Below are 25,773 nucleotides of genomic sequence, written 5' to 3' on the forward strand. Positions count from 1 at the left end.
TGTCCCCTCACTAATAAACGGTCCATTTGATTTCAATGAAAGATTGCATCGTGAATGTTTGCAAAACCACAAAAGCTGAAGACCTGCTGTAACCCTGCAGCTTCTTTAAGCTCTGAAATCTTGTGGTGTTAGTTTGTTCTCTCAGTTCTCTCCGATATCGCTCAGTTGAGCAGCAGGCGAGCGCAGTGCCACTCCCACAACAGTCCTCTGGGTGTGTCTTCTGCACGTGTCTCTTCTCAGATGATCTCCAGCACATCACAGGGAACGTAGCCTCTCTTTTTGCCACATGCCACTCGGATGAAGCCGCTGTGCTCCTGCTCACTGCTCACACAGATCTGCAGGCACAAGACTGAGGGTTAGCACAGGCCAAAACCTGGAGCAGTAGAAGTTCAAAAATTAATTTAAAAAAATCTTGATTAAGCCGCTTTGAAGTGTAACAGGTTCTCTTTTGCCAATGAGACAAATCAAAATATGATGATTGATAAAGTAATTACAATAGGATAAAGTAAAATCATAAACGGGTACGTTGTGTGTTTCTATTTTCCTTGTTCTGTGTACTTGTAATATGTTCCTTTGTGCTATTGTGATATGACATTTTTTATTGTAATGATTTCAGAGGGTGGGCGCTCATGAGCTTTTTGCTTCCGCCCACTCCTTTTGAGCAGAGGGTTAATTGCTCAAATAAACAAATAAAATAAACTAAAATAAACTAAGAATGCTACTCGAGAGCCTGTGAGTACCTGAGTGACTGTTCAAGCGTACAAGCCTGATTTACGCTACAGTAGTGACACAAATGATGAGAAATAAAACCTGAAATAATGTAAATCATAATATTTCCAGAAAAAAATGCCTTAAGAAAATATATAGGCAAAGACTGGATCTATTTCATATGGCAGCACAAACAACAAATTCCTGATACTTCATAATAATAACACTCTGCGCCCCATTCATATATCAGTTTCCATTGTTTAAATTGTGAACAAAAGTGATTTATCTGTGTATATAATCTTGATAAATTTACTCACAGACCAAAAGCATTCTCTGAGTATCACTGAAAGGACTCTAGTAACATGACAAACTTTCCATAAACCAGTCATGTAAAAGTGGACATTCCCCAAGGACCAGACTACTGCAAACAGAGAGGCAGGGGTCATCATATCCATGTGTTCGGACGGAGGAGGACTCTGTGTCCTAACATGCCCCAGGACACAGTGTGGGAAATAAGGAATTTGGCCCCAGTACAGCCAACAGAACAGAATGACAAACTTTGAATCTTCAATTAAGTCTGCAGCCACAAAAAGGCTAGCATAGCAAACAGATGTGTTACTTTGGGATCAACATACGAAATGGGAAGCTCATATTTACATCGTGGCATAAAGCAGATCATGTGTGGGTTTATTGAGTACCTGTCCTTCCTTCAGAGTGATCTGGCCTTGTTCTCTGCAGCCGATGAACGTCCTGCTACATCGGAACACCTGGTCCTCCGCATGTACCTGATGAGCAAAGGCTGCTGGGAAATAGCCAATCCTGTCCTCGATTACCCCCTGAGAGACAGACACACCGTCAGAAAGAACAGTGAGGGTGAGTATCATTAAATCATTTACAGTTTTTTATTACACTACTTTATCTATAGTGCAAGCAGGGTAAAACAAAGATGGATGGATGGATGGATGGATGGATGGATGGATGGATGGATGGATGTCCCTGAAGTAAGTTCAAACCAGATCCCTACAATCCACCAAAAACAACCTCCAAACTCCACCTCTGACTTTGGACAGCTGCATGTTAAGAAAGATACGTCCAGGCCTAAGTTGTAATGAAGTGAGTAGAACATGCCAGGAGAGGGCGCAAGGGAGCTACATGTGTCTAAATGTGCTACTATTATGAATGTGCTTGTATGAGCCTAAAACACTGATAGTGACCATCAGCTAAACTGTTGGCAATTTGACAAATGAAATTTTAGAATGGATTAAATACATTACAATACTGTTGTATTTTTGTTCAGGAAAAGGACCAATGCTTTTGATGAGGAACATAACACAGTTGAAAGATTTTGCATAATATAGTGTGTATTATGTCATGATGATGCTTTTACATTTCTGTGCTTTTAACACTATGCTTTTGCCAGAGGTGGTCAGTAATGAAGAAAGTACATTTACTTAAGTACTGTACTTGAGGTTTTTGAGAATCTGTACTTTACTTGAGTTGAATAATACTTTCTACACCGATGTAAAAACTTAATTTGGCCATGTGTTCTGTTCAATTTAAAAGGATAATAATGCACACTCAGTGGACAGTAGGTGGCGCTGTGCTGATGTCCTGTCAATACTACTGACTCACGACAAGGATCCCGTCATGATGCCGGACAGGAGGGGAAATCAGAAGCAAGGTTTGTGTTTTTGAAGCTGCAGAGTTGTTTTTCCGAACACTTGTTTAAGCTGATTTGTATTTTGTAATGGCAGCTTCTTTGTAAAGCGCTTTTCACATGACACAGGTCACCCAAAAGAGTAGGGGATTTGTTCTTCATTCACTCCACACACGGTGGTGGTAAGCTACGTGGTTTCCTCTGGGGTAGACGGACAGAGGACCGACTGCACACATCCGCGCCAACGGTCCCTCTGACCACCAACATTCTTTACCCATCATTCATCTTGGCCTATTGCACATCTTTTAGTAGTAGGGGAAACCGGAGTGCCGGATCAAACCTGACCTTCTTGCTGTAAAGTGCAAGCGCTGATTGGTTAAATCCACCTGTCACTCACACAGACCATGACGGATGGTGACCAATAGGAGAAGTAAAAGTAGAGCAGTGAATCACAATATCACAATCCCTCCATATTTGGATATCATAATTTGATATATTGATTTCACTTTATATTGTGACATTGCTGACCTCCATGACTAAACATTTCTAAAATGTCCGCTTTATACTCACTTTCCACCAGTCGTCGTTTGAGTCGTCAGCCAAGAGAATTCGGTCCCCTGCTCTGGAAGACATAAACCAGACTTATATACTTTCGAGCTTACATCAAGTGTAACACTGACACTGGAAACCAAGGGTATTGTTTGTGGGGCAGTAACCTCAGACGTAACTGTGAATAGTTTTACAAATACATTTTCAGGTGTTACAAATCAAACAAAACGCAGATGTGAGGCAGTTTAAACGTTTCCTCACATTTTGGAATATTAATAACTGAATTTATAATATCCACAATGATTGCAAATAAGTTTTAAAAGAAAAATGTTATCATGAAAAATGATCAGTAGAAAACTAATCACACAAAGCCAGAGAAATGGCTTTATTTATTTCTGAATTACTCAACGCTAAGTGAACCTATGTCCAAGCTTAATTCATTCCTGACTGGAGCAGAGCTGTGACAGCTCATATTTAAGAAATCTCCTGTTGCCTTTGTATAATAGAGCTCTGTGGCCTTCTCATGTATTTCTGAATGGCCCCCTGCCTCGGAGCCCAGATTGACTGATATTAATAGAATGTCACATTTAGGTGCTGTTAATGAGGCCACTCCAGAGAATGAGTCTACGAGGACCCCAGCCTAAAACAGAGAAGATAATTAGATCCTTTTGTATTCTTGTTACGCAGAAGAAAACTTCCTGTGCTTGCAATGACCATGTAAGTACATTATTGAAAACACGAAGGCCTTGTAAAAACTGATGCATCACACAATTAAATAATCACAAATATAATGTCCACTGCAAGCAATTAAGTTACAGAGTGTTCATGGAGTATTACTATGTATAAAATCTAACAGCCCAGTGAACATAGATTTCAGATCATGTTCACTGATTCTTGTATAAGTTTGACAGTTCATATTTAAGTCTCTAAATGCTAATGCTTCTGAATGTGTTTAAAATATGCACTGTCAACAACATTTTGAGTTTGAATAAATCGCAAATCTAATTGGAATACTTGGCTGACCCTCATTTACAAGAGGACTTGATTACTTGCTGCAATTATAGTTTTGAAAAGACCATAAAAAAAGACAGGATGGACTGTGCAGATAGGGCGTAAGTGTGAGGACTGACTGGACTTCGAGGTCGTGGCTCTCCTGGGCGGTGTAACTGTACAAGGCCACATAGGTGTCCAGCTTCAAGATGTCCTGGTGAAGGTGACTGGGCTCCAGCTAAACAGAAAAAAAGAAAAACACAAACAAGAATAGTAGTAAGTGTGTGCATGTAAAAAACATTGTCAGGAATGTAATGGTATTGGTGGTTTTCTGGGATTTGTAGCTGGCAGAAACAAACAGTAAATCCGTGACATGTAGTTTAAGATTACAACATTGTTTTGGAGTAAATAAATAAACTAAGAGTATCACATAAGTTAAGAGGCCTTGTTTACCGCCACAAGTTTATGTCCAATCTGCTTTGTGTGCAGCGACAACACAAGTGGGAACAGTGGGAACGCTCTATTCACACTTTTTCCAGTTCGTGGGTGTGGAGGAAGTTACAGAGAGGTGTTGAAACAATTAAAAGTGAGGCACAGGATGATGCATTTTGTGTTTTCCGAAATTAAATCATCAGTAAAAAAAAAAAAAAAAGGACAAACTGAGAGGGGTAATGAAGAAAAATTGTTCCCGGTTTGTTGTGGCTCCATGGTGTTTTTGACAAATGAGCGGAGCTAAGGCCTAAGTGCCTCTGAGGCCTCCAGCTCGCCACAACAAGAGGTGCCATCCATTACAGCTGACGAATAGGTCATGAGCACCTATTCATGAGCAGCAGCGGGAGAGGAGGCCAAGATTTTTACTCTATTTGGCAAATTTGTTTAGGTTCGTGATAGAGGGGCAGTGGATTAAGCGTGCACCTGGTAATCAGAGGGACGAACCTGTTGTTGTGGCTCAGGGAAAGACACAACATATACCATATTTGCTGAACTATAAGTCGCACCAGCCAAAAAATGCAAAATGAAGAAGAAAAAAAACACTTATAAGTCGCTCTGGAGTATAAGTCGCACCAGCCATGGCACGGAGGCGCAACTGCACCGTTGACAAGCCTCTCTCGGCAGCACGTTGTTCAAGCACCCATTTGTGAACTCGTTCCTCTGGCTGTAGCCATCTAGCTTTTAGCCCGCGATTAGCTTTTTTTGTTTTCTTCATTGCAGGAGGGGTAACCGCCACTTTTCGCCAGTCCCTCCCAAGTTTCTCGCTCACGCCACAATTTCTTTCTGCTGCTCGATTACCGTTCTTTAAATCTTCAGTGGTACATGAGCAGCAGATACTGGCACACAAGCCTAGAGCGCTCTCTAGCAGCTGTCAGTGTGAAAATAACAAACATTGTGGGATATTTTGATGTATAAGTCGCACCTGAGTATAAGTCGCACCCCAATCCAAACTATGAAAAAAAGTGTGACTTGTAGTCCGGAAAATACGATAGCCAAGTCCTACGAGTCGTTTCCTTTTCTAGATCTTGGGCTCGTGAGTACCTAGTTCAAGATTTTGGACGATTCTACAAGTTGATGGGGAGACCATGTCATTATATGTTGAGATTGTGCACTGCCACACAGCTGAACTTACTGTATAAAGAATTACAGCATCCTGTAAATCCATTGCCAATGACGAAACAAACTGTCACCTAAAGCTGCTGCTGAAATGACCTCACACTCCACAAACCCAATGATCAGCCGCAACATGAGCCAGTCTCACCCCATCCGTCTGTGGGAGTGCAGCTCTGATGTGACCAGATGGCGGTGTGTTCCTGTCTCTATTGGAATAGCTGCTCCTGCTGGAGAGACAGGGCCATCTTGGAGCATTTGTCTTTGCTCATTGCCCCGCCAAGCCTCCATCTGCGCGCTCCCACCATTCACGGTTAATGGAGCCATCGTGCTGACAGACAAACTGCCCACTTCAAGCTGCGCTCCGCTGCGACAGGGGCTCCCTAAAAGTTCGGATGAATCAAATGTCACGGCTACTACCTGTTCCTTTTCCTAGCTATGTCCAATCCAGACACTAACCTCTATCATTTTGACCATTCAACTCATATTTATTCTCAAAATCAGCACCAATACTGCAAAGATCATCAGAGTGACATGACAAGCTCCTGGTAAACCACGCATCCGAAATGCCGAGAATTTAGAGAGTCCCCTTCATTCCAACCTGGTCCCTGGCTCTACGAAGAGGAGCATCGCGGCCTTGTATGGTTATTTGAAGATTTTTGTGTTTATACAACTGCATCAATGGTCTTTTTCCACAAGTGACAAACTGTTAAAACAAAATAGCTGTGTGTACGTATTGATAGTGAATCTCCCTCTACAAAGGAAGCCACCCAAGAAGTTGAACGGTCCAAATAATTATGTTTTTGTTAGTGTAAAACAGGGCGTGTCACTGTAATCTTTTCCTCTCAGTATTTCTTCATTATAGTTGGCCAGTCTCTGGACATTACAAACTCGTGGGTCAAGGCCACACCATCTCAGTCGGCCTGGATATAATCTATAACAGGAAAGGGCTGTTTCCATCCAAGTCTTGGAAAAAGTTCACCACATGGATGTGCAGGGGGCTGTGGTGGACACAGAGCAAACTGGCTGTGGGTCAGTTCCCAGACCACTCATAGATTTGTGGAGATTATTCACAGTGACTGGCAGTGGAAGAGCAAACAAAAGCTATTCATAATTAGAAATGTTGTTTTTTGTTATATCTGTGTATTTAGCAGGGACAGTTGATGAATACACGTGAGGCGCCACACTGGATTGTAAATATTGACTAAATTGCATCTGCCCTAACCCGAACCCTTTGGATTTGTGGGCGAACTCTAATCCTTTATGAAAAACATGCCCGGCCATTAAGACTTGTGGGGAAAAATGAAATGAACAACCTGGAAATTATCTCCTTTGTGATTTATTTTCTCTGGAAGTTATAATGTAGATGTATAGCCTGGCCAGACAGACCTTTCTGTCCATCCTTTCTGCATGAAAGAAAGTGGGTCTGGACATACACGGACGGTTTCTGATTGGCGGCTGTGGCTTTAGCTGAACAGTCGCACAGAATTCATGATTAAACGTCACTCATTGCGCCGTGCTGTTGTAGTCCACACTCAAAGAAGTTTAAAACAAACCGGAGACAAAGGCTGCACTGGCTGAAATATTTGCCTCAGCCCTGTCTGCAGCTACTCGCTGATACGAGTCAGCATCAATGCAGAATGAGCAGGTGAGCGTTACACCAGAGAGACTAACACAGTTGGACTACAGCACTCTGCTTGTTGCACTGCTGTCTGTTTGCTGATTGGTTTAATTCAGTGACAATCTGTGAGTGTTTGGCCCTCCCTATAAAAAGGCTCCAAGGGTTTGATTCCCACCTGGACGGCGCCTTTCTGTGTAGAGTTTGCATGTTCTCCTCGTGTCTGCGTTTCCCCTACCATTAAAAACATGTACAATAGGTTAGTCCTATCGTCTGGATATGGGTCCCCGAGCATCAGCCTACGCTGGCGGCTCACTGCTCCTACGGGTCGCCCCAGTTGCTTTGTGGATGGGTCAAATCCAGAGAACGAATTTCCCTACGGGAATGAATAAAGTATAACTAACCTTAACCAAGTGCTGCATGTCCAGACCACATCTCTGAGCAGAATAGACAGGGGCTAATATAAATTAGCCTCTGTCCTCTACACTACTTTGACCACTACAGTAAGGGCCTTTTTTGCTCACCATTGAATCGTCAGGTGTTCTCTCTGGTGAGTGGTAGTGCTCCATGCCATTCTCCAGAACTGTGAAAACTGAAACATGGAAATATAAATAAACTGTCAATTTAAATGAATGCACTGATAACCGCACAAGGTTAATACTCATTTTGCCTTGAAGGGCAACCGTAACTAAACGTCACAGATCAAATGAAATAGACTAATTTGATGAATGAAGCCTGACACCTTGAGGCTCTTGCTTTCTTTTACTAATATCAGGTGGCTTTCAGCTTTTGTCCTGCATGTTTTCCTTCCGCGGATGTTGGAACAGCATCCTCGCTTTGGATTGCCAACAGCATTTAATTTGCAGCCGCTACATACCAGACTGACATTTTGTATAATGTGGAAAACAAACACGCTTCACTTTCTCTGGTCTCTCACCGTCGTCGCTGTGTTTCCTGGACAGCTCCTGCTTACTGCTGTGTGCCACCACCTCTTCTGGAACTTTGTCCAAGTCACTCAGCTGCACAGACAGATGCATCGATTACGCAACGTTATCTTAATCACTGCCTGCCTCCCTTAATTGAACAAACATGCCGTTTTTTGTTTTGGATGAACACTTGGAAACTATTACCATAACCCCTGTTGGGCTCATTGTTTGTGAGCGGCTGCATTGGCCCATTCATTAACAGCTGCACGGGACATGTCTACATGGCCCAAGTCTTTCAGGCCCAGATTCTATCCAGGCGTAAACAATCTGATCTAATGTAAAAGTGTGCGTGTTTAGCTAACATAATGTTCATTCAATCTAGTGTAGGAGAGTGTGCGCTATCTTGGAGCCGTAGAGGCCGTTCGAAACTCGGAAGAGACTGCCTTTATTGGCAGTGTTTATGGCTCTGTGGTGGTTTTATCCGCCCAGACAATCAACAGCATGACAAATCTGTCTGATAACTCACTCTCCTAGCTCTTGTTTTTTGTTATGTACTTTCCAAAAAGGACATATCCATGCTTCAGCTGAGTCTGGATATGTAAATCAGGTTTATGTTTGCCAGCAATAAACAAACATAAAACATAGAACCTTGCAATAATAATCACACCTCTTACATTTATCACGGAAATATATAAACTATATATATAATGTACTATAGAAATATGAGAAAGGTGCATTGTATGACGCTTTCTGGTTTAAGTTTTAGCTTAACCTCTTAACTCCCACTTGGCTTTACCCAAATCTAAAAGCTTCTTGAATAAAAGTGTCAAAATAGCAACAAAAATTAGACAAAAACGAGGAGGAAAAAGTGTTGAAAATGGGACAAAAAATAGCTGAAAATTTGATGAAAATCTGCCGAAAAAGTGACGACATCGTGGCAACAATGTGAAGAAAAAGATGCTTCTAGATCTGTTTTACTGTAGCATCATGAATTGCAAATGTAATGTACATGAACAAGGGGTCGGCACTTATAAGCTTTTGCTTCAGTCGACTCCCTTTGAGCTTCCATTAACTGTATGATTGTGAAACTCTGGAGAAAGAGAAAATGTTAATTGCTCAAATAAAACTACACAAAAAAAAAAAACTAGTTTTGTAGGTCTTAGCTTTCAAATGAGGCCTATAGGCTGTAACCCAGACATGTCAAGCTGGCAGCCCGCGGGCAAATCGGCCAGTGAGATGATTTCATCCGGCCCCTGATTTGCAGAGCACAAATGAGTCTCTAGTCTAGCCCATCCCTGTGTGGAGTTATGATTTTAGGAAATAACCAGTGTGCTCATTCCAGCCACTAGGGGGCAACTTAGATTTAAGTCTGCCCCAGGGTGGCTGTGGCTACAAGAGCAGCACAGAGAGTGCGGAGTGAATGAATAATGACTACAGTACTTTCAGACATTTGTGACACAGGGTCGTAAAGTGCAATACAAGTGTATGCTGTTATTATTCATTACAGTCCTGTCGGGCTTTTATTTTAAAATCACAGCTCATTATTATTCATCTACTGGAAAAATGTTTTCTCAGTAGTATTTTCATGTCAACATTACATGCGGCCCACGACCCGCTGAAGAAGCTGGACTTCGGCCCACAATCCAAATGAGTTCGACACCCCTGCTGTAACCTTTTAGATTTAGGTAAAGCTGAACTTGCAAGAGGTTAAGACTTGACGCTGTAACGCTTTTGCACTGTTTAATATTCACATGCTGCACAGTACACAACCTGTTCGTACCGAGTTGCGCTGCGGTGACTCGGAACCGCTCGGCCTCTTGGCCTTCTGAGCCAGAGACGTGCCGAACCTCAGCGCCTCGTACACGGGGTCCACCTTATTCCCACAGGCTTCACCAGAGAGCATGGCAGACAGAGCAGACGGGTTTAAAGACACCTAGCTAACATGAATAAAGAACAGTATTACATTGTTTTTATGGGTTTTGGAAGAAATCTGTAATCTGAGATGAACTGATTTACGTCTTTGTTTTTTATCCTCCTTTCATAGGCCACACTTTCTGAAATATTACCAATCATTACATCGCATGCATATTTCTGTCACAGTGTTGTTCAGGCGCTCTTACCGATGGGCATGACCTCTTTGATGCATCCGTACTGCTCCTGGATCAGTAGTGGAGAGCTGTAGTAACGCCGGAACCCTTTTGGCTGAACAAAGATCAACACAAAAAAGAATCATCGTTAGCTGCAAATTTCAAAACAGAGTATAAGCATTTAGATGATACTACACACTCGTATGCTCGTGCTTTGGTCACTGATCATAATTTATTAACGTAAAGCACGCTCATCAAACTATTTACAGTCCCATTGCTCATTGTTGTCACACTTTGCCGTAATGCCCATAAACCGCTGGAACAGGCTGCGGTAGGTTGACATGTTTCAGTAACTCCGAGCACAATAAAGGAAAGTGAGCGATGGCTAAACAGTCTCCTCTGACATTGTGACGTATTGATTTGGTGGAGTCATTCAGGGTTCAGTTGGTTTCTGCAGTGACGTGGAACGGCCCGGCCCGTCTTTGTGCCCCGGGACAGGCCAGAGGGAGGAGGCTGCAGATCTCATCAGCTCCCGAGAGTGGAAAATGGGGTTGGAAGTTCGCTCATACAAAAAAAGGGAAGTAGCCTCAGAGGAGTGCAGTTGGACAGGGAGCATGGGCATGTTTGCTTGTTTTGGCTTCAGCAGAGGCATTACTGAGTTTCATCATAATGGATGTTTATCATTTAGAACGACCATGAAATCTGCCTTATCAGCTGCTTCACAAGATCCTTCTTTTCAAAACCAGTTAGATAAATTGTATGTAAAATCCTCCTGGTGATTATCACATCTTCTAGCATAAAAAACAAAATGACTAGACTTTCATTTAGCTGTGGCTCCTCAATAGGCCTCAGCAGACCTGGGTAAAGCCGTGTGGAGGATGCCCCGGAAATACCAGTGTCACCAAAACCAGCCACGAGAGTGAAACGCTGGCTTCTTGTTTAAAAGCAAGTTCAGTTGTTTTGTTTGAATGAAACAAGTAATTTAAACTTCAAATGACATAACCAATATTTCTTTAGTTTCAGTTCATTGCAAAAGGGACAATGTGCAAAAAACATGAATAAAGATGCTTTGCACCAGATTTAGCTTGAGCGAGTTTCCATCTGCAGTGCCTGAGCAGGAGAGTTACAATACAAAATGTGCAATATAAAATGTATTTAACCACTCAAATGCAAATATTCATTCGTTCAATCATTCACCCGTTACAACCATCAGTCCACATGGAATCATGCTAAAATTACTACCATAAAACATCTGTAAAGGTCATTTTTACATTCACAGTTATCTATGCTGACACGACTGGTTTTCCAATAGCACTTTTCTTGTATTGCAAGTTAAAGCAATACTAAGCAACTTGTTTACCTTAATAAATCCTTTCCGTAGTCCCTCTGCATTTAATACAAGTGTTAATGGGATGATTGGGGGGTCTTTCATCTCCCCCTGGTGTCTCTGGCCAGAAAACTACAATTGCAACTTTGCTGCCTACAGGTCGGAAGTGCAATACACACTAATGGAATCAAAGAAGGAGAAGCTAACAGGCTAACGGGCAAAGCTAACTGCGGGCTAGCGCCACTTAAACAGTATTTACAGCCAAGTTTGAGTGAAAAAAAATATCTCTAATTATTGGATGTACAATCTCCCTCTCTCCCTTTGTCTTTTCTGTCAGCGTAGTATTTACTCTCACGGACAATTAATGCGCAAATAACGCAACATGCAACGACACCTGCAGTGGCGCTTGTGGCCTCTAGGGGCATGAGTTACTTACTACTGCTTTAAATCCTTCAGTCCTTCTGTACAAAGTTTCAGTCTCTGTGGGAGTTTGTTCCACTCTGTGATGCCTTTGAATGAGGAGGCTGTCTGTGCAAAGCCTGAGCTACATTTAGGCCTTACTCTGCAGTCGTTGCGACTCGTTGACCGGGAGGTCCTGGTTGTCTGTTCAGAACTGAGCTGGACACAGTGTTTTTTTTTTCAGTGGTGGAGGTGCAGTATTTTTAATTTAATAGATTTAAAAAACTTCACATCACACTCTGTCCGGCCACAAAGATGTTTTGTGTGGCTGAATTACTTACCAGTTTTCTGTAAGTAACATCTATGTAAAAAAGACATATCACGGTCTTTTGATGCAGACTTTGAGAGCTCGCTGTGGACCACTGTCTGGATCTATCTGGCCTTTGTGATGTGTTGCAGTCAGCTGGAGATGAAATGCATGCTGGGAGCAGACTGTTTGTTGCCAGGTGAAGCAGATGTATACTCTCTTAACCTTTCCATTAATGAGTTCACCTCTGTAATAGTGACGCCTCTCACTCTGGGAGCTCGAGGGTTGCTTATTTTAGCGCCCACGTCATTTAAAGTGTCAAATAAATTCTTAATAAAGCTGATTAGCGACAGCAGGGCAGTAGCCTCAACACTGGCTTCAGTAACGTAAACACACACTGAACAGGCAGCACGAGGAGTATCCTTTTAGTTGACAGTTCTTTGTTTGGAATAAGGGCACTTGAAGGTCTGATCGTATGCTTTATTCAGGCTTTTAGGAACTATACCACTGTTTTAGAACTTAAAGGAACATTTTGAATTGTTGGTTGTGATCCAAGCTCATTCCTAACTTTCCTGACTTAAACCTGGATGAGTTTGTAATGAGTAATGTAAACCTGCTAGTTTATGATAAATAACAAGGCTTTGTGATTCGATGTCTGCAATTACAACATACTGAAACACAACTGTATTATTTATATATTTAAAACGATTATCTGTAATAACTGCAAGAAATAAGCAAGACATACTTTGCTATGGAGACAATGTGAGTGTTGAAATGATCAGGCTTTAAAAAACACACAGAGGACAGTGTGTGACCAGAGTGTTGTGAGCTCACGGGAAGGAGACAAACTGAACACACACAAATATGTATGGCTGAAACTAAACTACTATCATGGGGACAACATTACATTACCACATTGTGGTATTGGGCACTTTGGTCTAAACTAATCCCACTAGAGCTGGCTGCAAATGACAGAACTTTTGATAAATAAGCAATCTCAGTTTCACAAAGGAGAAATAATAATGGAGTATTGATTGGAAAGAGCAACAATAGGACATAGATAAATGATAAATGGACACTGGCATTAGTAAGACAGGTTGTTTGTCACATAAAGTAGATCTGCCGAAGGTGTTAAGTCAGGCAGCCAAGAATTTGCATCAACTTTTAATTCTTCTGATTGATTGTTTAATCATGCAGATCTATGATACAGTTCCAGCACACACACTGTTGTTTCTGTTGGTGCTGTAAAGATGGTTTTCTATTAAGTCTAACTTTAATTTATATTTATGAGGTAGTAGTGGTAATGCATTTTTATGGTAGTTGATGATGTAGCAACAATGTTTTACACCAGGACAACTGTTGATGGTCACAGGTGAAAGGTCAGTGTGCGGCAGAAGAACCTCACAGGTGAAGAACCTGGGTGTGATCTTTGACTCTGAGCTGGCGTTTATTCCACACATTAAGAATATCACAAAGATAGGTTTTTACCATCTAAAGAACATAGCCAGAGTCCGCCCCATTCTCTCTCGGGCCAACACGGAGACGCTAATGCATGCTTTTATCACCAGTCGTATCCACTACTGTAATGCCCTGCTTTCTGGTCTTCCCAAAAACAGTATCTCAGGTTTACAACTTTTACAAAATTCAGCAGCTCGTGTCCTGACGAAGACCAGGAGGCGGGACCACATTACACCGGTTTTAGAATCGCTGCATTGGCTCCCCGTGTGTTTCAGGATCGATTTTAAAGTTCTTTTAATGGTTTTTAAATGTCTTAATGGTCTTGGTCCTTCTTATCTTTCAGAACTGCTTTTACCTTATGAACCTTCACGGCCCCTTCGCTCCTCCGGCAGAGTCTCCTAGTTATTCCTAAAGTCAACAAAAAGACTCATGGTGAGGCGTCTTACCAATATTACGGCCGTCGCCTCTGGAACGACCTGAGGAGGAGCTCAGGGCTGCAGAGAACGAAAATGTTTTTAAGAGCAGCTCAAGACCCACCTTTTTAGCTTAGCCTTTAACTGACTAATCTATTTATTTAATCCTAATATATCATCCTTTCGGTATGAAAAGCGCTTTATAAATAAAGTTTGATTGATTGATTGATTGGTTGATAGAAGTATTCACTGCTCATTAGCGTTGATATGAAAAGTTCCTCCAAGATGTAGCATTGTTCACACACAACAAATAACCAAATAGTTAACAGTTGTAACACCTCAAAAAGGCGAAGTGCGATAGTAAACTTCCACGTCCAAACGCAGTCAAAGCAGTGACTAACATGGACGCACACGGCACAGGGGCAGTCCTGGACAGTGGCGAGGAACGGGTCACTCTGGAGAATGCTGCAGTGCTTTCTGATTATCTAACCACAGACAGACACTGATGATATAAGAGTGAGTGACGAGGATGTGCGATCTCTGAATAAGCACATCGCACAGCCAAATCTCTACTCCCCGTTAGCCGTTCAATAGCCGTGTACTTTTAAAAATGCGACTTTGTCTTAAAATGAGATCAGTGACCCGGCTTTTGTTGACGAGGCGTCCTGGAAGAGTAGTTTGTCTTTCACACATTTTATTTGAAATGGTTTCCTTGTCTGCATAAGCAACAAGAAAGTGCCTCGGCTTATTTTCTAAAACAATCACTGGAGTGCTGCGACAAAGGTGTAAAAGTATTTTAAAACAAGTGCTTTATAATGGCCTGGTCTCGGTTTACGCTGAGGAGACGCGCTGGGGCCTTTCTTTCTCATTTGTTTGCATTCTGGCCCAGATCATTTGCCGGACATCCTCCCCAAACTTCATCTCATTTTACACAAAACCACGTGACCAAATAAAGCCAAGAGGCCAAAAAATGCTTCAAAAGAAACAAAATATATCCACTTTATATGACATGCAGGGGCGGACTGGGACTGAAAAACAGCCCTGGACTCTGACCAGCCTGGCCCAAATTAGCGTAATTGTGCACTTCCACAAATACATATTTTAACCTCTTACCCCCCGCCTTAGCATTAACGAGTGCATTTTCCCCAGTTCGGCTTTTTATTATTATTTTTTTGATCGGTATCATCAGCAAAAAGAACTGTAAAGGTGGTCGTAGAAACAGAAGCAAAATCATTAATATAAATAAATAATAATGGTCCCAAAATTGAACCTTGTGGTGCACCATACTCCATGGAATTCCTTTTAGATTCATGTTTTTTTATACTGGGCTTTACCCAAATCTAAAAGCTTCTCGACTGGAGAGCAACAATGTAACGCCTCATTTGAAAGCTAAGACCTACAAAATGATGGCATATTTTTGTTGGTTTTTCTATTATTTTTTTCTATCATTTTTTATTGTGTTTTTCTCACGTTTTGTAGGGGTTTTTTTGTCCGTGTTTTTCTCATGTTTTTGTTGACTTTTCACCCTCTTTTTCTCGCTATTTTGATGCTTTTCTTTTTAGCTTTTAGATTTGGGTAAAGCTCGGTTGAGGCAGGACCGGTGGCCCTAGAGCCAGTGGCCCTTCTGTGCTCTTCCAGAATGGACATATGGCCAGTCCGCCCCTGATGACATGTAATTACTCTGTCAACTTAAATCTGTCTGCTATCTACTTATGGTTAAAGCATCCTTCCCCCCAGCCCGCGGCCGCACTCACCAGTTTGCCCATGCAGCGCTGTTGGCCCACTCCGTTCTCACATTTGTGGTGCAGACTCATCTTGCAGGCTTTGCAGCGCAGGCCGTGCTTCGCCGTGTTTCCCGCCAAAAACACCACATGCTTGGCCGTGGTGCCTGTTCACAACACGACACAGAGAAGAAGCAGAGATAACAGGCTCAGTTTGATCGGGAACTGTGGACGCTAATTTAAGCTGAACAAAAAAGCTTGCTCATTTAGTTTTTAGATTCCTGCGGCGCTGAAGGGAGAGTTTGGAATGACCAGGCTTTAACATACGTAAATAGCACACTCAGTAAAGACGGCTGATGCCAGGGGTACGTTTAAGTGTTTAATCACAGCTGGCTGCACTCGAAGGAGGGAAAGAGTACTAGTAGTTTGATCTTCTTTTTTTTTCACAGTGCCGTTCAAAGAAAACAATGTAGTTCAGACTCTGGAGAAGTGAATTGTTCAATATTATGTGGTAAAAGTCAATAACAATGGTCCTGAGGAGAGAGGATGCAGGTATTACATGACAAGTATAAAGGATTGCATATGCACGTGGACACAGGCATAACTGAGGCATGAAAACATGATTATGAGTAGTTGAAATAATATCTTTGAAAACATTTTTTAAAAAGTCAACTAGGTGTGAGAGACTGTCCTAGAGCACCCTCTGCAGGTAGTAGAGGGAATGATGTTAAAAAACTGCAAAAACAAACTTTCACTCTCAGCTAACGGCATGCTCACAATCCACGGCACAGTGACGAACACAGAGCAGAACTGCTCATTCAATCATGGATCATGCACTTTAATAATGTGGAGGACAGTTTTGTGTTCCTTTGTTTGTATACTTTATTGTCCCCGTAGGGAAATTTGTCCTCTGCATTTAACCCATCCTTCGATGCCGCTGGGGCAACCCGTAAGGAGCAGTGGTCGACGGCAGTGCCGCGCCCGGGGACCCATCTCCATGATGTGGAGCCAGGCTGATGGTCAGAATCACCTGGCTGGAGGATTCACCTATTGCACATGTTTTTAGTGGTAGGGGAAACCGGAGTACCCGGAGGAACAGGAGACACGGGGAGAACATGCAAACTCCACACAGAAAGGCCCCGTCCTGGTGGGAATCGAAGCTGGGACCTTTTAGCTGTGAAGCGGAGGCGCTAACCGCAGCGCTACCGTGCCGCCTTTAATGCTGCAATAAGATCCAGGAGACACAGCTCATATTCAGCAGTAGAAGAAGACATCTTGCATCATTCAAGAATTCCGTCTTCACTCGCTGTGTTGCAATTATCACAGATTAACACTGTGTTCTATCTAAAGGATGCCCCCCTCCTCACAAGCACTTAGGGGAGGCGTAGACAGCGGATTGACTTTTAAAAAGAAACTCCACCAAGCCATGGATCCAGTGTTGCGCAATGTCATGTCCTTTGTGCATCGGAGCGGCCACAGAGAACAGCCCGACGGTGTTATTAGCGGGAGTCTGGCAGCTGTGCCCCCCGGCCCCTCCGATCGATTTGGTCAATAAGCACGTGCGTCTCTCTCCGGCCCAATCTCTGCATGCGCACCGTCGGCGTGCGTCCATGTGAAAGTACGGACACGCACGGCCCCGGATCGATCGCCATCTACTCCGGTGCGCATCGAGAGTGGGAGAAACAAGATAATCCATTTTTCATCACAAAGAGACCGTTTTTTCATCAGCTCCATCAGTAAAATGTGAATACTATATTATATTTAGAAACTCTTCCACTTGCAAATCTTCTCATGAAGATCAGAATCAAAAGTGCGTGCCCCTCTCAATCTGCTGAGGAAGTGCACAGGAACTCAGAAGTCTACAATTACTGAAAACGAAGAGGTGTTGGCTTCCGAAGGGGAGTGTGGTGAGATGGAAACAGAGACATGTGATCTGCTGTAAGGAGCTGGTACACAGATAACCTCACCGATAACACGACAGGTGACTGCCCTGGACCAGTTCAGGCACTAATAAGGTCGTCCCAGGCCAGGATGTCCCACTGCGATGTGATGACCCTGAGAATAATCAAGGACTGGGCAAAGATCTGTGTGTTCCCCACAGGCAAGTCGGAGCTGCGAGACGAGTCAAATACCTTTCTTTGCTGTGAGGAAAAACATTTGCCATTTTAATGTCTTTTTTGGGGGGCTCTAGGCCGCAGGAACGCAGCGAGCTCTGTATAAAGAGGTGATCGTCAGGCGTGCTCATGTTACAGCTCAATGCACTCAGAGGCTGAACAGTGAGTCAAACCCACGGCACAGGTCTGAATGGGCATTTTTTCTTGCGCTCCGTTATGCGGATGAAATGTAATTCAATTCTGACTTGTTTATTATGGATTCAAAATTACATTTGCAAACTCCGGTTCAACAAATGAGCGCCATTAGAAACCTGGTGGGTGTTTAATATTTCCAGTATGTCTGAGAGCATTACCATTTTGATATTTACATGCTTTTCTTTGTGTAAGGGCTGCATAAGTGTTGTTGCGTAACGGCGCTGGCAGAGAGACAGAGAGTGCAGTAATGAAATGAACGCAAAACAATATTAATGATAAAGTTCCCGTTCCAAAATCACACCCGAGTCACAGCGGTAACCTCTGAGTGAAAGAAGAATTGAAAATGAATGGGAGAAAAGTGCACGTCCCAGGTTATTTCTCGCCTCATTAATATTCACAAGCAGTTTTTTGCCACTTTTGTTGCTGATTTCTTGCAATGAACTTTTTATTGTCATTTTGAAAAATGTCCAAACAACTATTTCAATTTGATCTTATACTTATACTATAACCAGTACGAAAGTCATAATAGCATTAGAATGGCTTTAAAATGTATTTGAAAAATCCAAATAGCAGATAATGACTAACCACAAAAGCCCATTGCTCTTTCGTTAGCACTGAACTGAACAGTATGGTCCTAATGTATTTGTCTCCTCAGTGCCATGAGCTCCTCTGTGGTGGTCTGATCTCTAACCGGGAAACAGTGACTCAGACTTATCTCATTAGAGACGAGAGAACAGCCCACATCCTCTGCATTCACCACTGCCACCAGCTGCTGTGCAATCTACCTGTGCCCACCTCCAACAGCCCTGGCAGAGGAGCAAAGAGAGCGACTGAACCCTGCCATCTTTAAAACTCTCCTTATTAACCAAGAAAAGTCAAGCTCGCAAACTGTGCCAGAGGAACAAATATGATGCTTATCGTCAGTCACGATCTGATGTCTTGGAAGGCGATAAGTCTGTGGCTGTAATCAAAACCACCTTCTCGTCACATGTGGACTGATTTGTTCTGTTAGAGGCAGAAGAGTGGGGCGTGTCCGGACTTTTTCAATAGGGTGGCCCAGTTAAGCAACTTTATATAGATTAAAGGCAACATTTTGAGTACATTCTTGTTGATTATTCTTTTGTTTTACGATTCATATTTTTTGGTACACCATATTTGTTTTGGACATGTTTCTTAGCAAGAGAGTCAGTCTGGTTAGAACTTAGAATTCTACAAAAATCTTTAGATTTATATTGCAGCCTGTGAGTTCCATGTGTAGGTACAGGGAACAAGAAAGTAATCATACATGTAAGTACAAGTAATTACACATTCAATTGCATTCAAGTGTAAAAACATGTAGTTGAGTTTTGGCCGTCATATTGATGTGCAAACTTTGTAAAGTTCCATAAATTGGGGAACATGAAAGTGTAACAACACATCAACGGGGGCCAAAGTGAGACGCTATGGTCTGTAACTACAGGAAACAAGAGAGAACAGAGAATATTAGAAAGTAAAGAGATGGAACAAGGGAAAATTACAGCATAACTAATGTGCAAATACACTGTATCAAATGTGTAACTATATGTGAGTGGGGGCTGTGATCTGAGACGCTATGTATTTGTTACGCATACACAAACATGTTGTACACACCTTTGTTACACTTCGTAATCCTTAATAAAATCTTGCACTTTCTTGTTACCTGTACCTACACATGGACCTATGTACGTTTTTACTCCACCCAGAGGTGAAATCTACTGATCTTTAAGAAGATGCTAATATTCGCTCCAAGTGGTACAAGGGGGTACTACAACTACAAATGAACTGGGATTGCCCTTGGCAATGAGGACACAACCTCAGTGAGCTTGAACTTCTGGAAGCTGCACTTTATAGAGTCCTTTTATTGAAGTGAAATTCTCCTTTGTGAGATTAATAAAGTCCCATCAACACTACAATTGTTATCAGTAAAATCAATACGTGATTTGTCTCACCTCATTGGACACAAATAGGTCATGTTTATGAATAATTTACCAAAATGTGCAATACATATATAGTACTTGTCATTTAAATAGGGTTTGTTATCAAAAGCAGATGCCGAAAACATTATTATATATTTAGAGACCGGCTTTTGATGCCTGTTGTTGTTGGTCCAGGGACGGCATTATAGGAAGTTACTTCAAAGAAAAGAGTCACGTTTAAAGGTATCAAAAAGTATCATTCAGGTATCAGTATTGAAAACCGAGTATCGTTAAAGTACTGGTAAAGAAAAAAATGTGATGGTACCCAGCCCTACTAATACGTTTTTGTGATTTTATCGGATATAAATGTAAGGCGACCTGTCAGGATCTGTGAGCAAACAGGAGAAGCTTCTAGGTTTGGACTATACCGAGATCAAGGTGTTTATTTAAGGGTGATTTCTTGATTTGTCTTTACAAACAACACACACCCTTCCACATGAGTGCGAGTGTTGACAGAGGAACATAAATTACGCTTGACTCGGGATACTTATCTGCTGGTGCTCCCACATACTATCCCAGTACTTGCTTCAGTGTGAGCCCGGGGGAGCCGTACCTACGATCATGTGGTTGCAGACGTCGCAGAAGGTGGGTTTCTTGAAGATGTGCTCCATGAAGCAGTGCCCGGCCGAGTCGTGCAGGGGGTTTCGGGCCTGTGGGCGAGAGGTGGGCGGGGGCGCAGAGGGGATGGCAGGGGGAGCTGAGGGGATGGCTGGGGGAGCCATGCTAATGTTGCACAGGTGCCCTGTGCTGCTGCTCACGTCGGACAGGAGCTCCGTCTTATTGTCCGTGCTGGTGCGGAAGAAGTTGTCTGCGCTTTTGCTGCGGATGCTTTTGGTTTTGAAGGACAGAGAGCGCTTTAGTCTCTGCAGCTGAAAGGAAACAGCAAGAGGAAAAGTATTGTCAAAATACAAACATAAACAAAAAAGTGTTTGTGTATGTTTTGTGCATACTATGAGTCCAGCTGTTGCATTTATCCGTTGGTGATGCAGCTGTGGTTTGAAAGAAGTGCTCTTAGATTTCTAATAGATTTTCTGTACTAAAGCTGCACAATGTATCAGAAAAATGAAGCCTAGGCGTTGATTCAACCTGGGAGACTAATTTCAGCATCACATACCTTCAGCCAATGACTGCTTCCGAGAGGGCCACACCTCCACCTCAGCCATCAGCGAAAGAGCCACACCTCCATAGCAGCCGATCATCGCTCTCGGTCCCGCTTTTAAGCCCCAGCAATCATGGTTCGTTCACTTCCCAGCTGCGCTGCGACCCACCTCCACCCCATCTCTGCCTCTTCTGTCCACGGCTTCTACCTGCTGCATCTTAATCTCAATATATCTTCCTAATCGCTGCTTTTGTCTGTTTGAGTCTATCCAGGTTGAATTAACTGATAACAGGAGAATCTGAAAGTATTCATGTTAGTAGCATGCAGCCTTAAAGTCTGCACCAATAAGAGGGAAAAGTCTCGGATACGACAGAACCAAAAATGACACGCTCTTACAAATATAGTATACCTTTTTTACAGTGAATAAAATAAGCCATTGTTTTGAGTGACTTACTAAAGAGTATCTTTTCCAAGTTGACACATCAAAATGTGTCCCCCATTGTGCCTCCATCTTTTTACTGCCAATCCTTTAGAAATGTTTGTTGTCAAATACCTCTGCACTTTTCCTATGCCAGAAGAAATATACCAAAAAATGAAATTCATTTTGTTTTATATCTTACCAAACATTATTGGTAATCTGTTCCTAATGACTGAATAAATGAACAAAATAATACACCATAAAAGTGCAAAAGAACACAGACAAAGTCATATTTCAAATAAATAAATGAAACCCTATGCTTCAGTGGAATACATTGGGCAACATGCCTGAGCAGACCATTCTGAAAGCTTTTGGCTTCAACGTCAGAACATTATGGTCACAATCAATCACTCTCTGTGTCATTCAGATGAAAATCGATTTGCACCCCTCCATTACCATCCACACATGCACACACCCACCCACACGCACACACACACACACACACACAAACCAGACCACACACACATTCAGTTTGTGCACAGGCCGCACTGGCTCGATCAGTTCTGGGCACCTACGTTTGATGAGCACATTAAATTGCAAATGACTTCACACCATCTGCCATACGGTTTTATATGTTTGTAATAAAAGGTGGCTGAAGCGGTGTGGGCGTGACCATGCATCTGGGAGACGCAGTAGTATTAATGGTTAATGTCTAGTCTACATGAGACAGGTTAGTGGGGCCATGGGATGAACAGATGATTAGGAGTGCACTGAGTCCACAGTTTGATATACGAAAATAAACGTCCCCTGTGTTGACGCTATCGGTTTCAAAAAACAAAATTAAAAAGTCAGGCAAAAGTTGCAGCGAAACAACTTTTGGGTTCCATGCAGAGGGGCTGAGATGATGGACTGGATCTATGGTTTGTGTGAAACCTCACCTTGCGCTTCTCTTGGTCTGGCCTCATGTTCTTAAAGGGAGCAGAGCACAAGAAGAGCTTTTATTTAAAGACAAATGTGGCTTTTAGAAATGACACTCTCTGAGGACTGAACATCTGGCAAAAAAAAAAACTGATGCGATTACCAAATCTCCCGGGCTCAACTATTAGGACGAGATGATGTATAAAAATGTCTGCAGACATTTAAATATCCTGTCTGAGAGCACACTATTCCCACTAACTCCTCGTGTTGGGAAGGGAAAACTTTTAGCACAAACAGTAAAATGTGTTTGAAATCTATATTAAGTTGGATATACCGAGTATGTCATGGTACGGTTTCAACAGGCAGCATCACTCCTCACACCTAAATGAAGGGTGCTGCTTGAGCTTTTAGAAGGGTTTTATTTGAATAAGTCTTCATTACTTGAGGTTATTAATGTATCCACACGTACAGTATCCCTTTCAGTATCGGCCCATGAAACGTTCTAAGACATTGTCCCAGAGAAAAGCAGTGACAAGCCGTCAGTTCGGCAGTGTGTGTCATAGACGAGGGCATCACCAAGTTTGAGCAACCTGCAGTGATTGAGAACTCTTCAACTTTATGCAGTTGAACATCATCACTCTGCAGCATAGACTAAAAAACAATCAGAAGGAGCTTGTGATTCAGGAAACGTCGATGTCCATGTTATTGGCTTTGCCTGTCAGATCTAGAAGTGAGTTTTGGTCCAAGTTTTTAGTGCAGAAATTGTTAGCCATTAATCTCCAAAACTTGCTGCCAATAAGAGACGACAGGGGAATTGAAAGCACGCTGACTGCTGTAGGTGAGCCAAATGCTTCACAAGATGAAGCGCTCGTCTGTCCTTGTGGGAGATAGAGATCAGTCTGAGACCGGACATGCAACAGGAGAGCTCTGCTTCATGAAGACGTGTCAATGGTGTTTGGCTAATTATCCTGTGAAGTACGTGTGACCCACAAAAGGGCAGTGCTGTGCCCGCGGCAGCTGAGTGCCACACTTTACAACACCACATCCCATTGATATACATACCAACAATGCCCAACTACAACCTGGCAATGGCACACACATGGAGTGAAGGCTTTTATAGTGAAAAACATGGACATATTTGCTTCATTTGTCATCGTGTAGCTCAGATGGTGGAGTAGGTCGTCCACTTTTATTTTGAAGAGCTGTCCATAACTCATTCACCAATGCATTAGTGAGCAGCAAACCTTTGCTTTAAGTGGTGATTACCCTTACATGATTTTACCTCATCTCTTAATAGCTCTAACAGTTCTATTAGTTGCATGAAAAATGAGTCTGGGCACACCACTTTCACCAAAATAAAAAATCTCATGTGCCATCTCCAAGGGAGTTGTTTATCCCCCCATTACCAACAAATGTCATCCATACAGTTCAAAGATGGAGTAAACTGCTGTTGCCCTTTAGTGGCATTTAGAGACAATTACCCTCTCCCTTTTAGAGCACTATACTATCTGCGCTTGAACTTAGCCAAGTTGGAAAAAGTAGAATGGAAAGTAAATGTAGAGTAATTGTGTTGGTAATAGCTGTGGTCCTACCTTGGTCTCCTGCTGACTGGCAGTGGTCGTCGGGGATTTTGGAGTCTCGTCCTGCTCCCTGTCCTCCTCTTTGCCCCCACTGTCCTCCTGCAGCATGTTTGCCGGAGGGATCATGCTCTCTCTTTCGAAGATTTCCAAAAGTGTAGCGCTTCAGAGTTCCCACGCTGCTCTCCTTTTAGATCGTTTCCATTCCACTTCGCCACTCAGGCAAAGACCACAAGTCATCCGGACTAAGCTACGGCGTGATGGGAGTCTCATCCGCGCCACCAGCCGAACAGAGTTTAGTTCTTTGGGGAAAACAAGCAACTTTCTATAGTTTACACGGTCCTGCTGATGTTCTATGTCATATCCCTCGCTAAAAGAATTTGGTGCGTGAAGCAGCAAAGACGTTCAAGCGCACTCCGCGCGGCTCGCTCTGCCAGGGCTGCGCAGGGAGGGCGGAGAGACGCGAGCGACGCGAGGGACGAGAGGGACGAGAGGGAGGGAAGACAGGATGGAAGGAGGAGAGACGTGACACAACACGAGACCGTCCTGCCAACACTTTGATAGGAGACACACTCAAGGCTCCATATGTTTCAGTGAATCACAGACGCTTTCTTCAAGCAGTGCGCAACATTACACACATGTGGGCGGGGTTTCAAACTTCAGCTGTTTACAACTGTATAAATCACTTGTTAGTGCACACATGCTGCTTCAAATGATACATTGTACATAGTATGTAGCCTATTTCATTCAGTTGATTTATCATTTTTACAGTGTGACTGTGAAAAAAGAAAAACAGTGACAGCTGTTAAAGCCTAATGGTTTGACTGGAGTTGTGAGCAACAGTGGAAAATTAGGCCAATTACTATGTGTGTGTGTGTGTGTGTGTGTGCGCGCGCGCGTGTGTGCGTGCGTGCGTGTGTGTGTGCGTGTGTGTGTACATAATAATAATAATAATAATAATAATGCATTGGTTTTATATAGCACTTTTTTGGACACTCAAAGACGCTTTACATTGCATTATTCATTCACTCCATACCCGGTGGTGGTAAGCTACTATTGTAGCCACAGCTGCCCTGGGGTAGACTGACGGAAGCGAGGCAACCAGTCTGCGCCATCGGCCCCTCCGACCACCACCAACCGCTCACTCACTCCCTACATTCGCTAGGCTTCCTGGTGTTACTAAACGGTCTCCCATCCAAGTACCGACCAGGCCCTTCCCGGCTTAGCTTCCAAAGTCTGACGGGATTGGGCATCGCAAAGGCGGTATGGCCATATATATATACATCTACATAATATACATCAATACATAAAATACATATACATCTATGTACACATATATATAAAATCTAACCTAAGTCTACCAAACAAGTACATTGGGGGAAAATTAAAATATTTTGACTTTACACCTGTATTTAACCTACATGCATCACTAGATGTTGCTTTTATGAACTTTTAGCTGTATAATAATAACAAATTCCTTTGAATAGAGTCATTTATTATTATGGTGGTACTGAAAGATTTTTGGATTGATATGAGGCCCCAGATGGCTGACATATATGATTCTCTTATAGGACGCTTTATCAATACAAGAGCTTCAATGACATCATGTTTTTTTTTTAAATTCAAATATTTATTATCAAAACAAAAATAATTATGCTCTGGGCAGGTTAACTATTATTTTAGCCAGTGAGCCACA

The 25,773-nt window shown here is 42.6% G+C and overlaps 1 protein-coding gene across 2 annotated transcripts; it reads right to left on the reverse strand.

Moving 5' to 3' along the window:
* On the reverse strand, positions 1-24,628 carry stac (SH3 and cysteine rich domain). 2 transcript variants are annotated; one of them, XM_079573761.1, is made up of 12 exons: positions 24,093-24,627; positions 22,521-22,550; positions 20,619-20,934; positions 15,796-15,929; positions 10,171-10,252; positions 9,831-9,937; positions 8,062-8,143; positions 7,649-7,716; positions 4,045-4,142; positions 2,936-2,987; positions 1,407-1,544; positions 1-335 (listed from the first exon to the last, which is right to left on the reverse strand). In XM_079573761.1, the coding sequence occupies exons 1-12, from the start codon at positions 24,204-24,206 to the stop codon at positions 237-239; spliced, it is 1,320 nt and encodes a 439-aa protein (XP_079429887.1). In that variant the 5' UTR covers positions 24,207-24,627; the 3' UTR covers positions 1-236. The 2 variants fall into 2 exon arrangements, with proteins under 2 accessions (XP_079429887.1, XP_079429888.1); XM_079573762.1 differs by lacking the exon at positions 22,521-22,550 and having other exon boundaries at positions 24,093-24,628.
* Between the last annotated feature and the right edge of the window lie 1,145 nt (positions 24,629-25,773).

This window comes from Gobius niger (genome assembly GCF_951799975.1).
Source record: "Gobius niger genome assembly, chromosome: 16".
NCBI classification, from domain to species: Eukaryota; Metazoa; Chordata; class Actinopteri; order Gobiiformes; family Gobiidae; genus Gobius; species Gobius niger.

Coding starts and splice junctions, on each gene's coding strand:
- stac (XM_079573761.1), bottom strand. CDS start 24,206: ATGATCCCTCCGGCAAACATGCTGCAGGAGGACAGTGGGGGCAAAGAG. Junction 8,144..9,830: donor AGTCACCGCAGCGCAACTCG/GTACGAACAGGT, acceptor CTGTCTGTGCAG/CTGAGTGACTTGGACAAAGT. Junction 1,545..2,935: donor CAAACGACGACTGGTGGAAA/GTGAGTATAAAG, acceptor TCTGTCTCTCAG/GGGGTAATCGAGGACAGGAT.